Source organism: Lolium rigidum, chromosome 5 (genome assembly GCF_022539505.1).
Source record: "Lolium rigidum isolate FL_2022 chromosome 5, APGP_CSIRO_Lrig_0.1, whole genome shotgun sequence".
Taxonomy (NCBI): domain Eukaryota; kingdom Viridiplantae; phylum Streptophyta; class Magnoliopsida; order Poales; family Poaceae; genus Lolium; species Lolium rigidum.
Genome location: NC_061512.1, coordinates 109594849 through 109611372, shown reverse-complemented (window position 1 = coordinate 109611372; position 16524 = coordinate 109594849). Strand labels below are relative to the sequence as shown.

Below are 16524 nucleotides of genomic sequence, written 5' to 3'. Positions count from 1 at the left end.
AAGTCGAAGTTCTCGTCGACAGCGAGGCACCTATGGTGACTTCGTCAATCTTAAGATCTATCAGAACAATTTCTTGAACTTAAGCTTGGAGGTGTCCATAGAAATAGGTTGTGCATGCATCATATGGGTGAATGTATGTACGTGTACGTGAGCATATGTGCCGTACCGTGTTTCCCAAAAAAAAAGACGTAGTTGTATAGCATCCTAAAAGCAATGCACTTAAATTTGACATAAAGAGGAAACAAAGGCTTTGGCCAATAATTCGGTTGATAGTGGGGGTGTGATGGTGAGCCTGTGCATGAGACACAATCTTTAACGTCTCGAGGCTAAAATTCACGTGGCTTGCGAGTTTATGTCACCATTGCTGATTTTTGCTTTCAGCGAGCACTTGCAATGGTACCAGCAGTGAAGCAGGAGGAAGCCGTCAGCACTAACCATATTTGTTATGAATACAAAAAAAAACGTATAGTGGTGGTATACTAATTTCTGAATCGAAAAGTATATGCACGTACATGCTGGACAAGACAAACTCTGATCATTTCGCCATGGATCCAGCGTTACCACCTCATCACCAGCAGCTGCAAGACCAAGAGCATGATCAAGTTGGATTCACGACCATGAAGAAGGAACCGGGGTGGGCGCAGGCGGCGGCGCGCGCGGTGGCCGGCGAGGCGCGTGCGCAGAGGGGCATCGTGCTTCCGCTGATCGGCATGAACCTGACGGGGTTCGTCAAGCAGGCCATCACCACCGCCTTCCTCGGCCGGCTTGGTGACCTGGAGCTGGCCGCCGGCACGCTGGGTTTCAGCTTCGCCAGCGCCACGGGGATCGCCGTGCTCATGGGCCTCTGTGGGGCCATGGACCCCATCTGCGGCCAGGCACACGGCGCCGGGAACGCGGCGCTGCTCCGCAGGACGCTGGTCATGACCATTGCCATGCTCCTCGCGGCCTCCGTGCCCATCGCGCTCCTCTGGCTCCGCGTCGATGCCGTGCTCCACCACGTCTTCGGCCAGCAGCCTGACATATCCGCGGTGGCGAGGAGGTACGTCGTGTGCCTCCTCCCGGACCTTGCCGTCGTCTCTTTCCGCGCCCCGCTCAAGGCGTACCTGAGCTCGCAGGAGGTGACGCTCCCGGCGTTCTTCTCCTCCGCCGTGGGGCTTGCCGTCCACGTCCCGCTCATCGTGTGGCTGTCACGGACCAGGGGCGTCGAGGGCGTTGCTGCCGCAGTCTGGCTCAGCGACCTCACCACCGCTGTCGGGCTGGCCGTCTACGTCCTCCTCCTCGCGAAGAAGGACAATGGCAATGCGGAGGCGCTGCGGTGGTGGCCCGACATGGCGAGGAAGGAGGAATGGGTGCGTCTGCTCCGACTGGCCGTACCCTGCTGCCTGAACACGTGCCTGGAGTGGTGGTGCCTTGAGATCTTGATCCTGCTAACGGGCCGCCTGCCAGACGCCCGGCGCGCGGTGGCGGTGATCGCGGTGACGCTCAACTTCGACTACCTCCTCTACGCTGGCATGGTCTCCCTCTCCGTGAGCGCCGCCGTGCGCGTCTCCAACTCCCTCGGCGCGGGCGATGCAGCCGCCGCGCGCCGCGCCACCACCATCTCCATCATGGGCGGTATCCTCGCCGGCGTCGGCGGAGGTGCGCTCATGCTCGCGTCACGCCGGCAGTGGGCGCGGCTGTACACGCGGGGCGCGGGGGTGCGGGACGGCGTGGCGAAGGCGATGACGGTGATGGCGGCGCTGGAAGTGTTGAACTTCCCGCTGAACGTGTGCGGCGGCATCGTGCGGGGCACGGCGAGGCCGGCCGTGGGGATGTACGCCGTGCTGGGAGGGTTTTATCTCGTTGCGCTGCCGGTCGCGGTGGCCCTCGGGTTCAGGGCCCGGCGGGGGATCGAGGGGCTCTTGGCAGGGTTCATCGTCGGCACGGCGGCGAGTCTGACGGTGCTGGTCGTGGTGATCGCGCGCATGGACTGGAAGGCCGAGGCGGACAAGGCGCGGGTCCGTGCTGGTGTGGGCGCCCTTGGTGATGATGTTCCCGGTTCCGGCAAGGAGGACGCGCCGTCAGCGAACGCCGGCGAGGTTTGACACGACGAGTGACTCCATTGTCGTACATATCTAGGTACTCGTTCGACCTATATTCCGAGAGTTGATATAGCACACATCTATACTCAATATCCTGGAAACTACTGCTACCACTTTACGAATTGCTAGCAAAAATCAACTTCTCTACTCTCTTTCTCACAGTTTATTATACGTACGCGTACCCTTATCGTAAATTTGATTAAGTTAGTATTAATTATATATTATAAAAATTATTAATGATATAATTTAGATGTTTTATTTTTTAATGATATAATTTTTACATTATATAATTTAAATTATATATGTTAAATTGGTGACCTAGGGATACGAGAAAGACTAGTAAACTGAGACGGAGAGAGCACTGTAGATTATAATTTTCTACAATGTGCACTAATCTCGAATTTAACATGAATTGATAATGTTTCTCACTAGTGGGACTACTATGTACTCTGAAAAAGAAACAAACCCACACAAAACACGGATCGCGGAAGCACACCAAAATTTAACAGTTTATGATTCTTTTTGGGCTCTAGCTGAGTTCTTAGTGTACTAAGAATTAGCACAGCCGATATTTATAAGGGTAGCAAGAAAAAACATATTCATAAGTTCTTGTAAAATAGTACTCCTTCCGTCGAAAAAAAATCTCTTAGAATTTTCTAAGCTTTCATGCATCTATACAGTATATAGTGTCTACATACAGGGAGCGGCGTTTTGGCTCCCGGGAGCATTTGCTCCCGGTTTTTTCGAAAAATTAAAACAAATCGAAAACTTGTCAAAAAAAATCGTAAAAAATCATGCATGTACCTGATCATGGCACGCACCACCGTGTAAAATTTCATTGCAAAATGTCATTGTATGCGCTCTGGACAAAAATGACAAATTTCTGACATGAAATGAGATCCAAAAATATGAATCTCAGATCTGCAAATTTGTCATTTTTTCCCAGGACGCATACGATGACATTTCGCAGCGACATTTCACAAGGTGGTGCGTGCCATGGTCAGGTACGTGCATGATTTTTTTCGAATTTTTTTGAAAAGTTTTGAAAAACAAAATTTGCTCCCCAAAAATCCGGGAGCAAATGCTCCCGGGAGCCAAGACGAATTTCCGCTACATAAATCCAAATTTACATAAATTTAAAACATACTTTTATAAATTATAAAGCCCCATCAAAATTTGAGCCCAAATTTGACTATGAATTTAATATATTAAATACAAATTATATGTTACATAAATCATAATATTGGATTCATATTTGAAAGAATTTTTCAAGGATATAAATTTTGTGATAAATATATTATATTATATTAATTAATTTATGATAAAAGTTGGGCTCAAATTTCGAGGGGGCTTATACTCGCTAAGTTCCCCAAAAATTGGACAAATGACAATGCTTGTTGATGAGCGCAGATTGCACACCGTTGGGGAACCCCAAGAGAAAGGTATGATGAGCACATTAACAAGTTTTCCCTCAGTAAGAAACCAATGTTTGATCGACTAGTAGGAGAAACACATGACATCTTAAGGTGTTGCTAGCTGACTTGTGGCAGGGCGCACTACCGGCGTCAGCAACAACGTGAAACCTGCACACAACACAACCAAAATACTTTGCCCCAACATACAGTGAGGTTGTCAATCTCACCGGTTTTGCTGAACACAAAGGATTAAATGTATAGTATGGAAAAAGATGTTTGTTTGCAGTAAAATTAAAGAGAACAGTAAAAGAGTTGTTGCCGTGAGAGTTGGCAATAACTAGAACAGGTATTTGCAATGGAAAAGAAAGGACCGGGTCCACAGTTCACTAGGGGTGTCTCTCCATAAAGATAAATAACATGTTGGGTGAACAAATTACAGCTGGGCAATTGATAGAATAAAGACCATACATGACAAGATGATTACTATGCGATTTATTTGGGTATTACAACATAATACATAAACCGTAATCCAACTGCGTCTATGACTAATAATCCACCATTCGGTTATCGTCCGAACCCCTTCCAGTATTAAGTTGTAACCAACAGATTACCGCATTAATCAATGTGTGTAAAGTAAACAATAGAATTACTCTTGAATAAAAAATTGTTTTTTTCTCTCTAGTAGCAGCAGCACATCTACAATCTTAGAAGTTATTGTCACTCTTCTAGAAAAACTAGAGGCATGAAACTACTATCGAGCATAAATGCTCCCTCTTGGATTCACAAGCATTTACTTGGCCAGAGCAACTACTAGGAACGGAAAGCATGCAATATCACAAATATCATATGACAAGTATATATAATTGATCTCAACATAGTATTCAATATTTATCGGATCCCAGCAAACACAACATGTAGCATTACATAAAGATGATCTTGATCATGATAGGCAGCTCACAAGATCTAAACATGAGGCACAAATTGGAGAAGCCAACCATCTAGCAACTGCTATGGACCCATAGTCCAGGGATGAACTACTCACGCATCACTTCGGAGGCGGGCATGGCGATGTAGAGGCCTCCGGTGATGATCTCCCCCTCCGCCAGGGTGCCGGGAAGAGCTTCAGAACCATCCCGAGCTAGGGTCTGCGATGGCGGCCGCGATGGAACTTTTCGTGGATAGAGGCTCGGGTGTTTAGGTTTTTCCCGAGATCGTGAATAAATTAGCGGAAGGGCGAGGTTGGTGGAGGCCAGGGGGCCACACCACCCCTTGGCACGGCCAGGGCTTGGGCCGCGCCAAGGCATGGTCTGGCCGCCATGTGCCCCCTCTTCGTCTCTCCTCAGGATCTCATCTTTGTTACGGTAAAATATGAACTTCGGCTTTTGTTTCATCCAATTCTGAGAATATTTCCTGTGTAACTTTTCTGAAATACAAAATAGCAGAAAATAGGGAACTGGCACTGTGGCATCTTGTCAATAGGTTAGTAACGGAAAATGTATAAAAGTGCAATGAAGTGTAAGAAAAACATATATAAATTGATGTAAAACAAGCATGGAGCATCAAAAATTATAGATACATTTGCAACGTATCAGCACCCCCAAGCTTAACTCCTGTTCGTCCTCGAGTAGGTAAGTGATAACAAAAATAAATTTTTAGGTGACATGCAGCCAACACAATCTTTATCAAGTTATTGTAAAGCATTGTGAGCTGGGATCAAAGTACTCTAAACATAGACATGATAGATATAATTCTAACAATAGAACTTAGCAACTATGTTACACCATGAAAAATAACTCAAACAAAGGATCATTAATAATTGCGCATTGAAAGCAACTATTTGTTTATAAACATAGAGAAAACATAGCAAAGTGGTACTCAGCTTGTCCTTTATGAAGTAGCAAAACATAAATACAAGGACACATTTAAAGTTCAAAGGGTGACTAGATACAAGTAATTTGAGAACAAGCAATAACATAATCATGAATCAATCAATAATAAATTTTTGGACTATGCACATTATACTAAGAATGAAAACTATGCCCTCTTAATTGGTGCAAAGAGAAAGAAGATGAAGACTCAACATAAAAGTAAAAGAAAGGGTCCTTCGTAGAAGGAAGCAAGATTAACAAGTTTTATAAACCTTACAAAAAGCATGGTACTCATTAGCTTTGAGATCTCATTACCCCTATCATAAGCATCTTGAATGGTTAAAGTTAATGTGAGGGCAAATATGAGTTATATGCTTGACAAATCATAAGTTGAAAATCTCGTGCCCCTTGAATACGAGTACCTAAACCTCATGATACTCAACTTAGGTCCCAACTAAGTTCTTGTCATTGTAAGTATACATGTATCATCGAGAACGCCAAGGGGGTACCTCCTGCCCCATGATATAGAAGTACTACTGCCGATATAGGAGCAATCCCGTGTCAAAATGACAAGACAAACAGACAATGAGCATCTCAACAATCCTTTTATTTACTATGGGCATAGCTTTTTATTGAAGATGCTTCATAGAATGCTCGCTATGGTTTGATGTAAATTTCCACCATGAATGATGCATGGCTTAAGTTGGCCGCCCAGGCGTTTGTCTAACATATATACAAACTCCATGGACTTACAAGTTTCCATTTTATTTCACACCGCTAGGCATCCATAAGCAAAAGAACATGATATCAACTAAATAGGAATAAGTGCAATGTTGAAAGCGTGCCCCATGAAAGCATGGTTGTGCTAACTCCCAACTCGTAATTTGCAAGCATATAAACTTCATAAGATAGTCACAATGGCTCAAGTTTATTAAGTGCAAGAAAGTAAATGTACCATCAAGTTCGTGGGAACTTTACTGACTAATTTTCTCATGACAAAATTTAATTTGAAAGATAAATAAAAACATGATGAATATAATTGAAATAGCAATATGCTAGTAGGTAGATATGATGGACACAATTAGCAAACTCTGGTTTTTGGTACTTGGATGCACGAGTAGAGCTCATACTCAGCACAGGCGAAGGCTAGCAAAAGACTGGGAGCGACCAACTAAAAGAGCAATAATGGCCATAATCATGCATAGCGAGAAAATATTATTAATCAAAATATAAAGTGATATTACAAGTCAAAAAATAAATGACTATAGAGGCTTTAGTTGACTGGTTGTAATCATAACATGATGTAAACATGTGCCAAGTCAACTCAATAAAGCATCAAAGGAGAATACCACAATATTATGCTTTTTATGTTGTAAACGAAACATGATTCTTTCAATGGCAAATTAAGCACTCTCAGCTATTTGAGACAAGTCATGCTACAACAATATCTAGTAAGCATATACTCCCTCCATCCCAATATATAAGGCGTGTAAGAGAATTAGCACGAAAATTAGTGCAATCTAATTTAGACTCTTTTGCCCCTGCACGATGTGTGATTGACCAGAGAATAGGAGCGTAACCTCCGGGATCTGCATGCTGCTCTTTCCATCTATGTTCCTCCCTTGATTGCAGCTGATTCCTTGCCGCTAGCGCGAAGGAAAAATGGACTCCCGCCAGCGCCTCGATCACTTCATGGCCGGCGAGGGAAAAGCTTAGGCAGAACACGGCAATGACAAAAATTCTACAGGAGCGCCATCCAGTCCGACGGCCCTCCCTTGCTCGCCATGGAGATGAGATCTGTTGTGCTTTTTTTCTGATTGCGAAGACGATGAGACATGCTTTCTACCAGCACCTTTCATTAGGAAACCAATCGCTAGCTGCGGAAATCGATCGTTGCCAGCTGCATGCAGGGAGCAGAATTTCTGGACCGGAGGAGACTACTTCTGCATGCGTGGGAGGGTAGAATTGGAACAATCCACCAAAATCAGCTAACACGCCTTATATTTTGGGAAAAATGGAGGAGGCTTACACCCCTTATATATTGGGATGGAGGGAGTAATAAGAATGACATCCAACATGACATGTCAAACTCTATGCCACGGTCTAGACAAGCTTCCTTTTGCATCACTATAGACATAAACCATTTTACACGTCTCCAACACCAATAAACTTATTTGAAACAACTCTCAGAGATAATAATCAATATGAATCAGAGAGCTAATCATACATAAATAAAGAATACTAACAAGCTTTGAACAAAATTCGAGTGAAAGAACAGGAGCTAAACACAGTACTAGCAAACTAGAACACTCGTAGAACGATAAGAGCGAAAACTATAGCGTTCTATGCAATTAAAACGGAGTGTGTCATTCTCCAAAAAAAATATGCTGGGATCCAACCATATGCTACGAAAAAAAAAACAAAAAAAAACTTAAAATAGAAATAAAAACGCTCAAAGAACAACACATATAGTATGAAGCAGCGCATAGAAAAATGATATGAAAAATGATATGATGCTTTGTTGATGAAGAGGGGATGCCTTGGGTATCCCCAATCTTTGACGCTTGTACCTCTTGGATATTTCTTGGGGTGACATGGGCATCCCGAAGCTTGAGATTTTATCCATACTTAATCTCATTACATCATTCTTCTCTCCCTACACTTGAAAACTTCCTTCATAAAAAATTTCACGCAATTCTTATTAGCAGCATTAGTGCAATCGAAGTAACAAATCCACTTGGATTCAGTTCTAACATATATCAAACATCTACTAAAGCATTAGCTACTGTAGCAAATTCTTTAAAAATCTCTTTGCTTAAAAGAACTCAATATGAAAGAGATTAAGAGGCAAATGCAAATAGTGGCAGAAATCTGTCAAAATATAATAACATATAAAGATCGATTTTTTTTGAAAATCTTCTGTTGCTCAGATCGAAAAGTGTTCAACTAACAAAATTTAGAAAACAACCTGGGGTATATGAAAAAAAAATTGGCAGCTCAAAATTCCGCTCTGTATGGGAATACATATGTTTATGGTGACAACACATAATCTGTTTCAGGACAGCAACTTCCCCAAATCTTACTTTCTTCCTATTAGAGGCTATTCTTTGCACAAAAACGAAATAAAATGATAATAAAAGGTTATTACAAAGGTAATAACTTCCAAGACTCAACAAAAGAAAAATTACATAAATAAACATGGGTTATCTCCCACGAGTGTTTTTCTTTAACGCCTTTCAGCTAGGCGCAGAAAAAGAGCTAGCATCAAGTATTATCAAGAGAAGAAGCATCAACATCATAAGTTGTTCTAATACTAGATCAGAAGGTGACTTCTTTCTCTTTTGAGGGAAGTGTTCCATACCTTTTTTGAGTGGGAATTGATATTTAATAATCCCATCTCTCATATCAATAGCAACACCAACAGTTCTAAGAAATGGTCTTCCCCAAATAATTGGACAAGAAGCATTGCATTCAATATCCAAAGCAACAAAATCAATGGGGAAAAAGTTTATATTAACCTAATAAGAAAATTATTAACTCTTCCCAAAGGTTTCTTTGTAGCAATATCAACAAGATGAACATCCAAATAATATTGTTCCAACGGTGGCAAATCAAGCATATTATAAATTTTTCTAGGCATAACAGAAATACTTGCACCAAGATCACATAAAGCATTGCAATCAAAGACATCTACTTTCGTCTTAATGATGGTCTCCCAGCCATCTTCTAACTTTTTAGGAATAGAAGCTTCACGCTTTAATTTCTCTTCTCTAATTTGCATGAGAGCATTTGTAATATGTTTGTGAAAGCCATATTTATAGCACTAGCATTAAGACTTCTAGCAAGCTTTTGTAAGAACTTAATTAACTCAGAGATATTGCAATTATAAAAATCAAAGTCATTTTTATCAAAGGTAAAAGGACTATTTTCTCTCAGACTCCGAAAAATTTCGGCACTCTTATCAAAAACAGTTTCAGTGGTTCTAGGAAATTTTCCTACACCAATTATTTTACCATTAATAGTATGAGGGTGGCTAGCATTTGAAACTTCATTACTACTGGTGGTGGTGGTGGTGGTGGTGATGGTACAAATTTTATTCAAATTATTATTTCTAGCAATTTTATCTTCTCTTTTCCACCTACCATGCAATTTCGCCAACATCCTAACATTTTCATCAATTCTAACTTGAATGGCATTCGCAGTAGCAAAGGGATTTTCATCCATAGTTACAGGTTTAGCAGCCATTTTATTAATCAAATAAGTTTGTGCTTCAGACAAGGATGAAATGCAAGTTTCAGCATTTGAAATTTTGACTTGCAACCCAGAAATTTCCCTATTTAAATTCTCATGTTGATGACAAATATTTTTCAACATTGCAGATTGTTCTTCCATCGTTGCTGTCGGAATTACCATAAGAATTGCCATAAGCATTACCATTATTAGAAAGATATGGCCTATAATTGTTGCTACCAAAATTTATTCCTATAAGCATTGTTGTTGAAATTATTATTTTTAATGAAGCTACATCAACATGTTCTTCTTGAGCAACCAAAGAAGTTAACGGAATATTATTTACCATTAACAAGCATAGACATAATATTATCAATCTTATCACTCAATGAGGAGGTTTCTTTGACGGAATTTACATTCTTACCTTGTGGAGCCCTCTCGGTGTGCCATTCAGAATAACTTATCATCATATCATCAAGGAGTTTTGTTGCAGCGCCCAAAGTAATGGACATAAAGGTACCTTCAGCAGCTGAATCCAGAAGGTTTCTTGAAGAAAAATTTAGTCCTGCATAAAAAGTTTGGATGATCATCCAAGTAGTCAGACCATGAGTGGGACAATTCTTTACCGAAGATTTCATTCTTTCCCAAGCTTGAGCAACATGTTGATTATCAAATTTTCTAAATTTCATTATGTCACTTCTCAAAGATATAATGTTAGCACGTGGATAATATTTTCCAATAAAAGCATCTTTGCATTTAACCCAAGAATCAATACTATTTCTAGGCAAAGATAGCAACCAATCTTTAGCTCTACCTCTCAAAGAGAAAGGAAACAATTTCAGTTTTATAATGTCACCATCTACATCCTTATACTTTTGCATCTCACAAAGTTCAACAAAATTATTTAGGTGAGAAGCAGCATCATCATTACTAACACCAGAAAAATGCTCTTTCATAACAAGATTTAACAAAGCGGATTTAATTTCATAGAAAGCTGCTTTAGGAGCAGGTGGAGCTAGGTGTACAAATAAAATCATTGTTGTTTGTGCTACTAAAGTCACACAACTTAGTAATTTCAGAGTAGCCATTTTAGCAAAATTAAAACAAAGCAATAGAAATAACAGCTATAATAGAAACTATTTTTTGTGTTTTTGATATAATGAAGCAAACAAGACAAAATAAAATAAACTAAGCAAAACTATAACAAAGTAAAGAGTTTGGAGATGAGAGATGAGAGACTCCCCTTGCAGAAATCCTCTTTCTCCCCGGTAACGGCGCCAGAAAAATAGCTTGATGGGCACAGATTGCACACCGTTGGGGAACCCCAAGAGGAAGGTATGATGAGCACAGTAGCAAGTTTTCCCTCAGTAAAAAACCAAGGTTTAATTGACCAGTAGGAGAAAAGCGTGACTTCTAAAGGTGTTGCTAGCTGACTTGTGGTAGGGCGCACTACCGGCGTCAGCAACAACGTGGAACATGCACACAACACAACCAAAATAGTTTGCCCCAACTTACAGTGAGGTTGTCAATCTCCCCGGTTTTGCTGAACACAAAGGATTAAATGTGTAGTGTTGAAAGAGAGGTTTGTTTGCAGCGGAATTAAATAGACAGTAAAAGAGTTATTGCCGTGGGAGTTGGCAATAACAATAACATGTATTTGCAGTGTAAAAGAAAGGAATGGGGTCCACAGTTCAATAGAGGTGTCTCTCCATAAAGATAAATAACATGTTGGGTGAACAAATTACAGCTGGACAATTGACAGAATAAAGACCATACATGACAAGATGATTACTATGAGATTCGTTTGGGCATTACAACATAATACATAGACCGTAATCTAACTGCATCTATGACTAATAATCCACCATCCGGTTATCGTCCGAACCCCTTCCAGTATTAAGTTGCAAGCAACAGATTATCGTATTAAGCAAGGTGTGTAAAGTAAACAATAGAATTACCTTTGGATAAATTATTGTTTTCTCCCTAGTAGCAGCAGCACATCTACAATCTTAGAAGTTATTGTCACTCCTCTAGAAAACTAGAGGCATGAACCTACTATCGAGCATAAATACTCCCTCTTGGAGTCACAAGCATTTACTTGGCTAGAGCAACTATTAGCAACAAAGAGCATGCAGGATCACAAATAACATATGACAAGTATATATAATCGATCTCAACATAGTATTCAATATTCATCGGATCCCAGCAAACACATCATGTACCATTACATAAAGATGATCTTGATCATTATAGGCAGCTCACAAGATCTAAACATGAGGCACAAATTAGAGAAGACAGCCATCTAGCTACTGCTATGGTCCCACAGTCCAGGGATGAACTACTCACGCATCACTTCGGTGCCGGGAAGAGCTTCAGAACCCTCCCGAGCTAGGGTCTGCGATGGCGGCCGCGACGGAACTTTTCATGGATGAAGCCTCGGGTGTTTAGGTTTTTCCGGAGATCGTGAATAAATAGGCGGAAGGGAGAGGTCGGTGGAGGCCAGGGGTCCCACACCACCCCTTGGCGCCGCCATGGCTTGGGTCGCGCCAAGGCATGGTCTGGCCGTCCTGCGGCCCTGATGTCTACTCACAACTCTTTTCCTGTAGACAGTGTTGGGCCTCCAAGAGCAGAGGTTTGTAGAACAGCAGCAAGTTTCCCTTAAGTGAATCACCCAAGGTTTATCGAACTCGGGGAGGAAGAGGTCAAAGATATCCCTCTCAAGCAACCCTGCAATCACGATACAAGAAGTCTCTTGTGTCCCCAACACACCTAATACACTTGTCAGGTGTATAGGTGCACTAGTTCGGCGAAGATATAGTGAAATACAAGTAGTATGGATGAATATGAGTGGTAGTAACAATCTGAATAAAATATGGCAGCGAGTAAACATGCAACGTAACGAGTAAATAAACGGTGATTCGATGCTTAGAAACAAGGCCTAGGGATCATACTTTCACTAGTGGACACTCTCAACATTGATCACATAATAAAACCACTCTACACTCTCTTGTTGGATGACAAACACCATTAATTGTGTAGGGCTACAAGAGCACCTCAATGCCGGAGTTAACAAGTGCTGGCGTGTAGTTGACGTGGGAGTTAGAAATCTTTGTGGTGTAACTTTTCTTCAGTTCCCCGGCAACGGCGCCAGAAAAAGAGCTTGATTGCGCGTAATTAACACGTCCGTTGGGAACCCCAAGAGGAAGGTATGATGCGCACAGCAGCAAGTTTTCCCTCGGTAAGAAACCAAGGTTATCGAACCAGTAGGAGCCAAGAAGCACGTTGAAGGTTGATGGCGGAGGAGTGTAGTGCGGCGCAACACCAGGGATTCCGGCGCCAACGTGGAACCCGCACAACACAATCACGTAACTTTGCCCCAACGTAACAGCGAGGTTGTCAATCTCACCGGCTTGCTGTAAACAAAGGATTAGATGTATAGTGTGGATGATGATGGTTGTTTGCAAGAACAGTAAAGAACAATTGCAGCAGTTTGTATTTCAGATGTAAAGAATAGGACCGGGGTCCATAGTTCACTAGTGGTGTCTCTCCCATAAGATAGCAGATGTTGGGTGAACAAATTACAGTTGGGAAATTGACAAATAAAGAAGGCATAACAATGCACATACATATATCATGATGAGTACTATGAGATTTAATCAGGGCATTACGACAAAGTACATAGACCGCTATCCAGGATGCATCTATGCCTAAAAAGTCCACCTTCAGGTTATCATCCGAACCCCTTTCAGTATTAAGTTGTAAACAACAGACAATTGCATTAAGTATGGTGCGTAATGTAATCAACACAAATATCCTTAGACAAAGCATCGATGTTTTATCCCTAGTGGCAACATCACATCCACAACCTTAGAACTTTCTCGTCACTCGTCCCGCATTTAATGGAGGCATGAACCCACTATCGAGCATAAATACTCCCTCTTGGAGTCACAAGTATCAACTTGGCCGGAGCCTCTACTAGCAACGGAGAGCATGCAAGAACATAAATAACATATATGATAGATTGATAATCAACTTGACATAGTATTCAATATTCATCGGATCCCAACAAACACAACATGAAGGATTACAAATAGATGATCTTGATCATGATAGGCAGCTCACAAGATCTAACATGATAGCACAATGGGGATAAGACGACCATCTAGCTACTGCTATGGACCCATAGTCCGGGGCGAACTACTCACACATCGATCCGGAGGCGATCATGGCGATGAAGAGACCTCCGGGAGATGATTCCCCTCTCCGGCAGGGTGTCGGAGGCGATCTCCTGAATCCCCCGAGATGGGATTGGCGGCGGCGGCGTCTCTGTAAGGTTTTTCGTATCGTGGCTCTCGGTACTGGGGGTTTCGCGACGGAGGCTTTAAGTACGCGGAAGGGCAGGTCAAGGGGCGTCACGAGGGGCCCACACACCAGGGCCGCGCGGCTAGGGCCCAGGCCGCGCCGCTCTGTTGTGTCGCCACCTCGTGGCCCCACTTCGTCTATCCCTCGGTCTTCTGGAAGCTTTGTGCAAAAATAGGACCCTGGGCGTTGATTTCGTCCAATTCCGAGAATATTTCCTTACTAGGATTTCTGAAACCAAAAACAGCAGAAAACAACAACTGGCTCTTCGGCATCTCGTCAATAGGTTAGTGCCGGAAAATGCATAATAATGACATATAATGTGTATAAAACATGTGAGTATCATCATAAAAGTAGCATGGAACATAAGAAATTATAGATACATTTGGGACGTATCAACAAGCTCCACAACATTCCATGTTCATATTTAAATAACCTTAGAGTGCAAGATAGACCAACGCAATTATACCGAGTACTAACATAGCATGCACAATGTCAACATCAGCTATGATAGGGGGAATAGACCACATCAATACTATCATAGTAATAGTTAACTTCATAATCTACAAGAGATCACAATCATAACCTACACCAAGTACTTCATGATGCACACACTGTCAACATTACATCATGGAGGAGGAATAGACTACTTTAATAACATCACCAGAGTAACACATAGATGATATTCAACTAGATCACAAAGAGAGAGATGAACCACATAGCTACGGTAGAGCCCTCAGCCTCGGGGGAGAACTACTCCCTCCTCATCACGGGAGACAGCGATGGCGATGAAGATGGCGGTGGTGTCGATGGAGATGACTCCGGGGCAATTCCCCGTCCCGGCAGGGTGCCGGAACAGAGACTTATGTCCCCCGAATTGGAGTTTCGCGATGGCGGCGGCTCTGGAAGGTTTTCTGGTGTTTCGTCAATCCGTGTCGAAGATTTAGGTAAGGACGGCTTAAATAGGCGAAGAGGCGGAGTCGGAGGGGCCACGGGGGGCCCACACAGTAGGGGGGCGCGCCCCCCCTCTGGCCGCGCCGCCATGTTGTGTGGAGGCCCTGGGCCTCCCCTCTGGTCCCTCTTCGGTGTTCCGGAAGCTTCCGGGGAAAATAAGATATTGGGCGTTGATTTCGTCCGATTCCGAGAATATTTCCTTTCTAGGATTTCTGAAACCAAAAACAGCAGAAAACAACAACTGGCACTTCGGCATCTCGTTAATAGGTTAGTTCCGGAAAACGCATCAAAACGATATAAAGTGTGAACAAAACATGTAGGTATTGTCATAAAACAAGCATGGAACATCAGAAATTATAGATACGTTTGGGACGTATCAAGCATCCCCAAGCTTAGTTCCTACTCGCCCTCGAGTAGGTAAACGATAAAAAGAATAATTTCTGTAGTGACATGCTACTTACATAATCTTGATCATACTCCCTCCGTTCCTTTCTATAGTGCCTATAGATTTTTGGCATTTGTTTCAGAATATAAGGTTGTAGCTTAGCTTTTTTTCAATTACCCCCTCCCCGTTCGGCTCCCAAATCGTTCAGCTCCCAAAATTGTTATGGTAAGTTAGGAAGATATGGATTTCCAAATTTTACATTGATCTTAAATCGTTCAGCTAGGGGTCTTGTGTAAAAAATACTCTTGCGCTAATTTCCGTGCCAAAAAACAATAGGCACTATAGAATGGAACGGAGGGAGTACTATTTTAAAGCATATGAGATGAATGCAGCGATTCAAAGCAATGGTGAAGACAATGAGTAAACAAATGAATCATATAGCAAAGACTTTTCATGAATAATACTTTCAAGACAAGCATCAATAAGACTTGCATAAGAGTTACTCATAAAACAATAAATTATTAGTAGAAAGCTTTGAAGCAACACAAAGGAAGATATAAGTTTCAGCAGTTGCTTTCAACTTCAACATGTATATCTCATGGATAATTGTCAACACAAAGTAATATAACAAGTGCAATAAGTAAACATGTAAGAATCAATGCACACAGCTGATACAAGTGTTTGCTTCTGAGATAGAAAGAAGTAGGTAAACTGACTCAACATAAAGTAAAAGAATGGCCCTTCGCAGAGGGAAGCATGGATTACTATTTTTGTGCTAGAGCTTTTATTTTGAAAACATAGAAACAATTTTGTCAACGGTAGTAATAAAGCATATGTGTTATGTATAAGATATCCTATAAGTTGCAAGCCTCATGCATAGTATACCAATAGTGTTCGCACCTTGTCCTAATTAGCTTGGATTAACATGGATTATCATAGCATAGCATATGTTTCAACCAAGTGTCACAAAGGGGTACCTCTATGCCGCCTGTACAAAGGTCTAAGGAGAATGTTCACATTGGATTTCTCGCTTTTGATTATTCTCAACTTAGACATCCATACCGGGACAACATAGACAACAGATAATGGACTCCTCTTTAATGCATAAGCATTCAACAACAGTTAATATTCTCATAGGAGATTGAGGATTAATTGTCCAAACTGAAACTTCCACCATGGATCATGGCTTTAGTTAGCGGCCCAATGTTCTTCTCTAACAATATGCATACTCA

At 42.0% G+C, this 16524-nt stretch overlaps 1 protein-coding gene across 1 annotated transcript; it reads left to right on the top strand.

Annotated features, from left to right (window-relative positions):
• The first annotated feature begins 376 nt into the window (after window positions 1-376).
• LOC124658012 (protein DETOXIFICATION 56-like) lies at window positions 377-2197 on the top strand. Its single transcript, XM_047196463.1, has one exon. It carries the CDS (start codon window positions 513-515, stop codon window positions 2082-2084), a length of 1572 nt encoding a protein of 523 aa, XP_047052419.1. The 5' UTR covers window positions 377-512; the 3' UTR covers window positions 2085-2197.
• Window positions 2198-16524: the final 14327 nt, after the last annotated feature.

Bases quoted from the DNA above. Each gene is read 5' to 3' on its own strand.
- LOC124658012 (XM_047196463.1), top strand. From the start codon at position 513: ATGCTGGACAAGACAAACTCTGATCATTTCGCCATGGATCCAGCGTTA.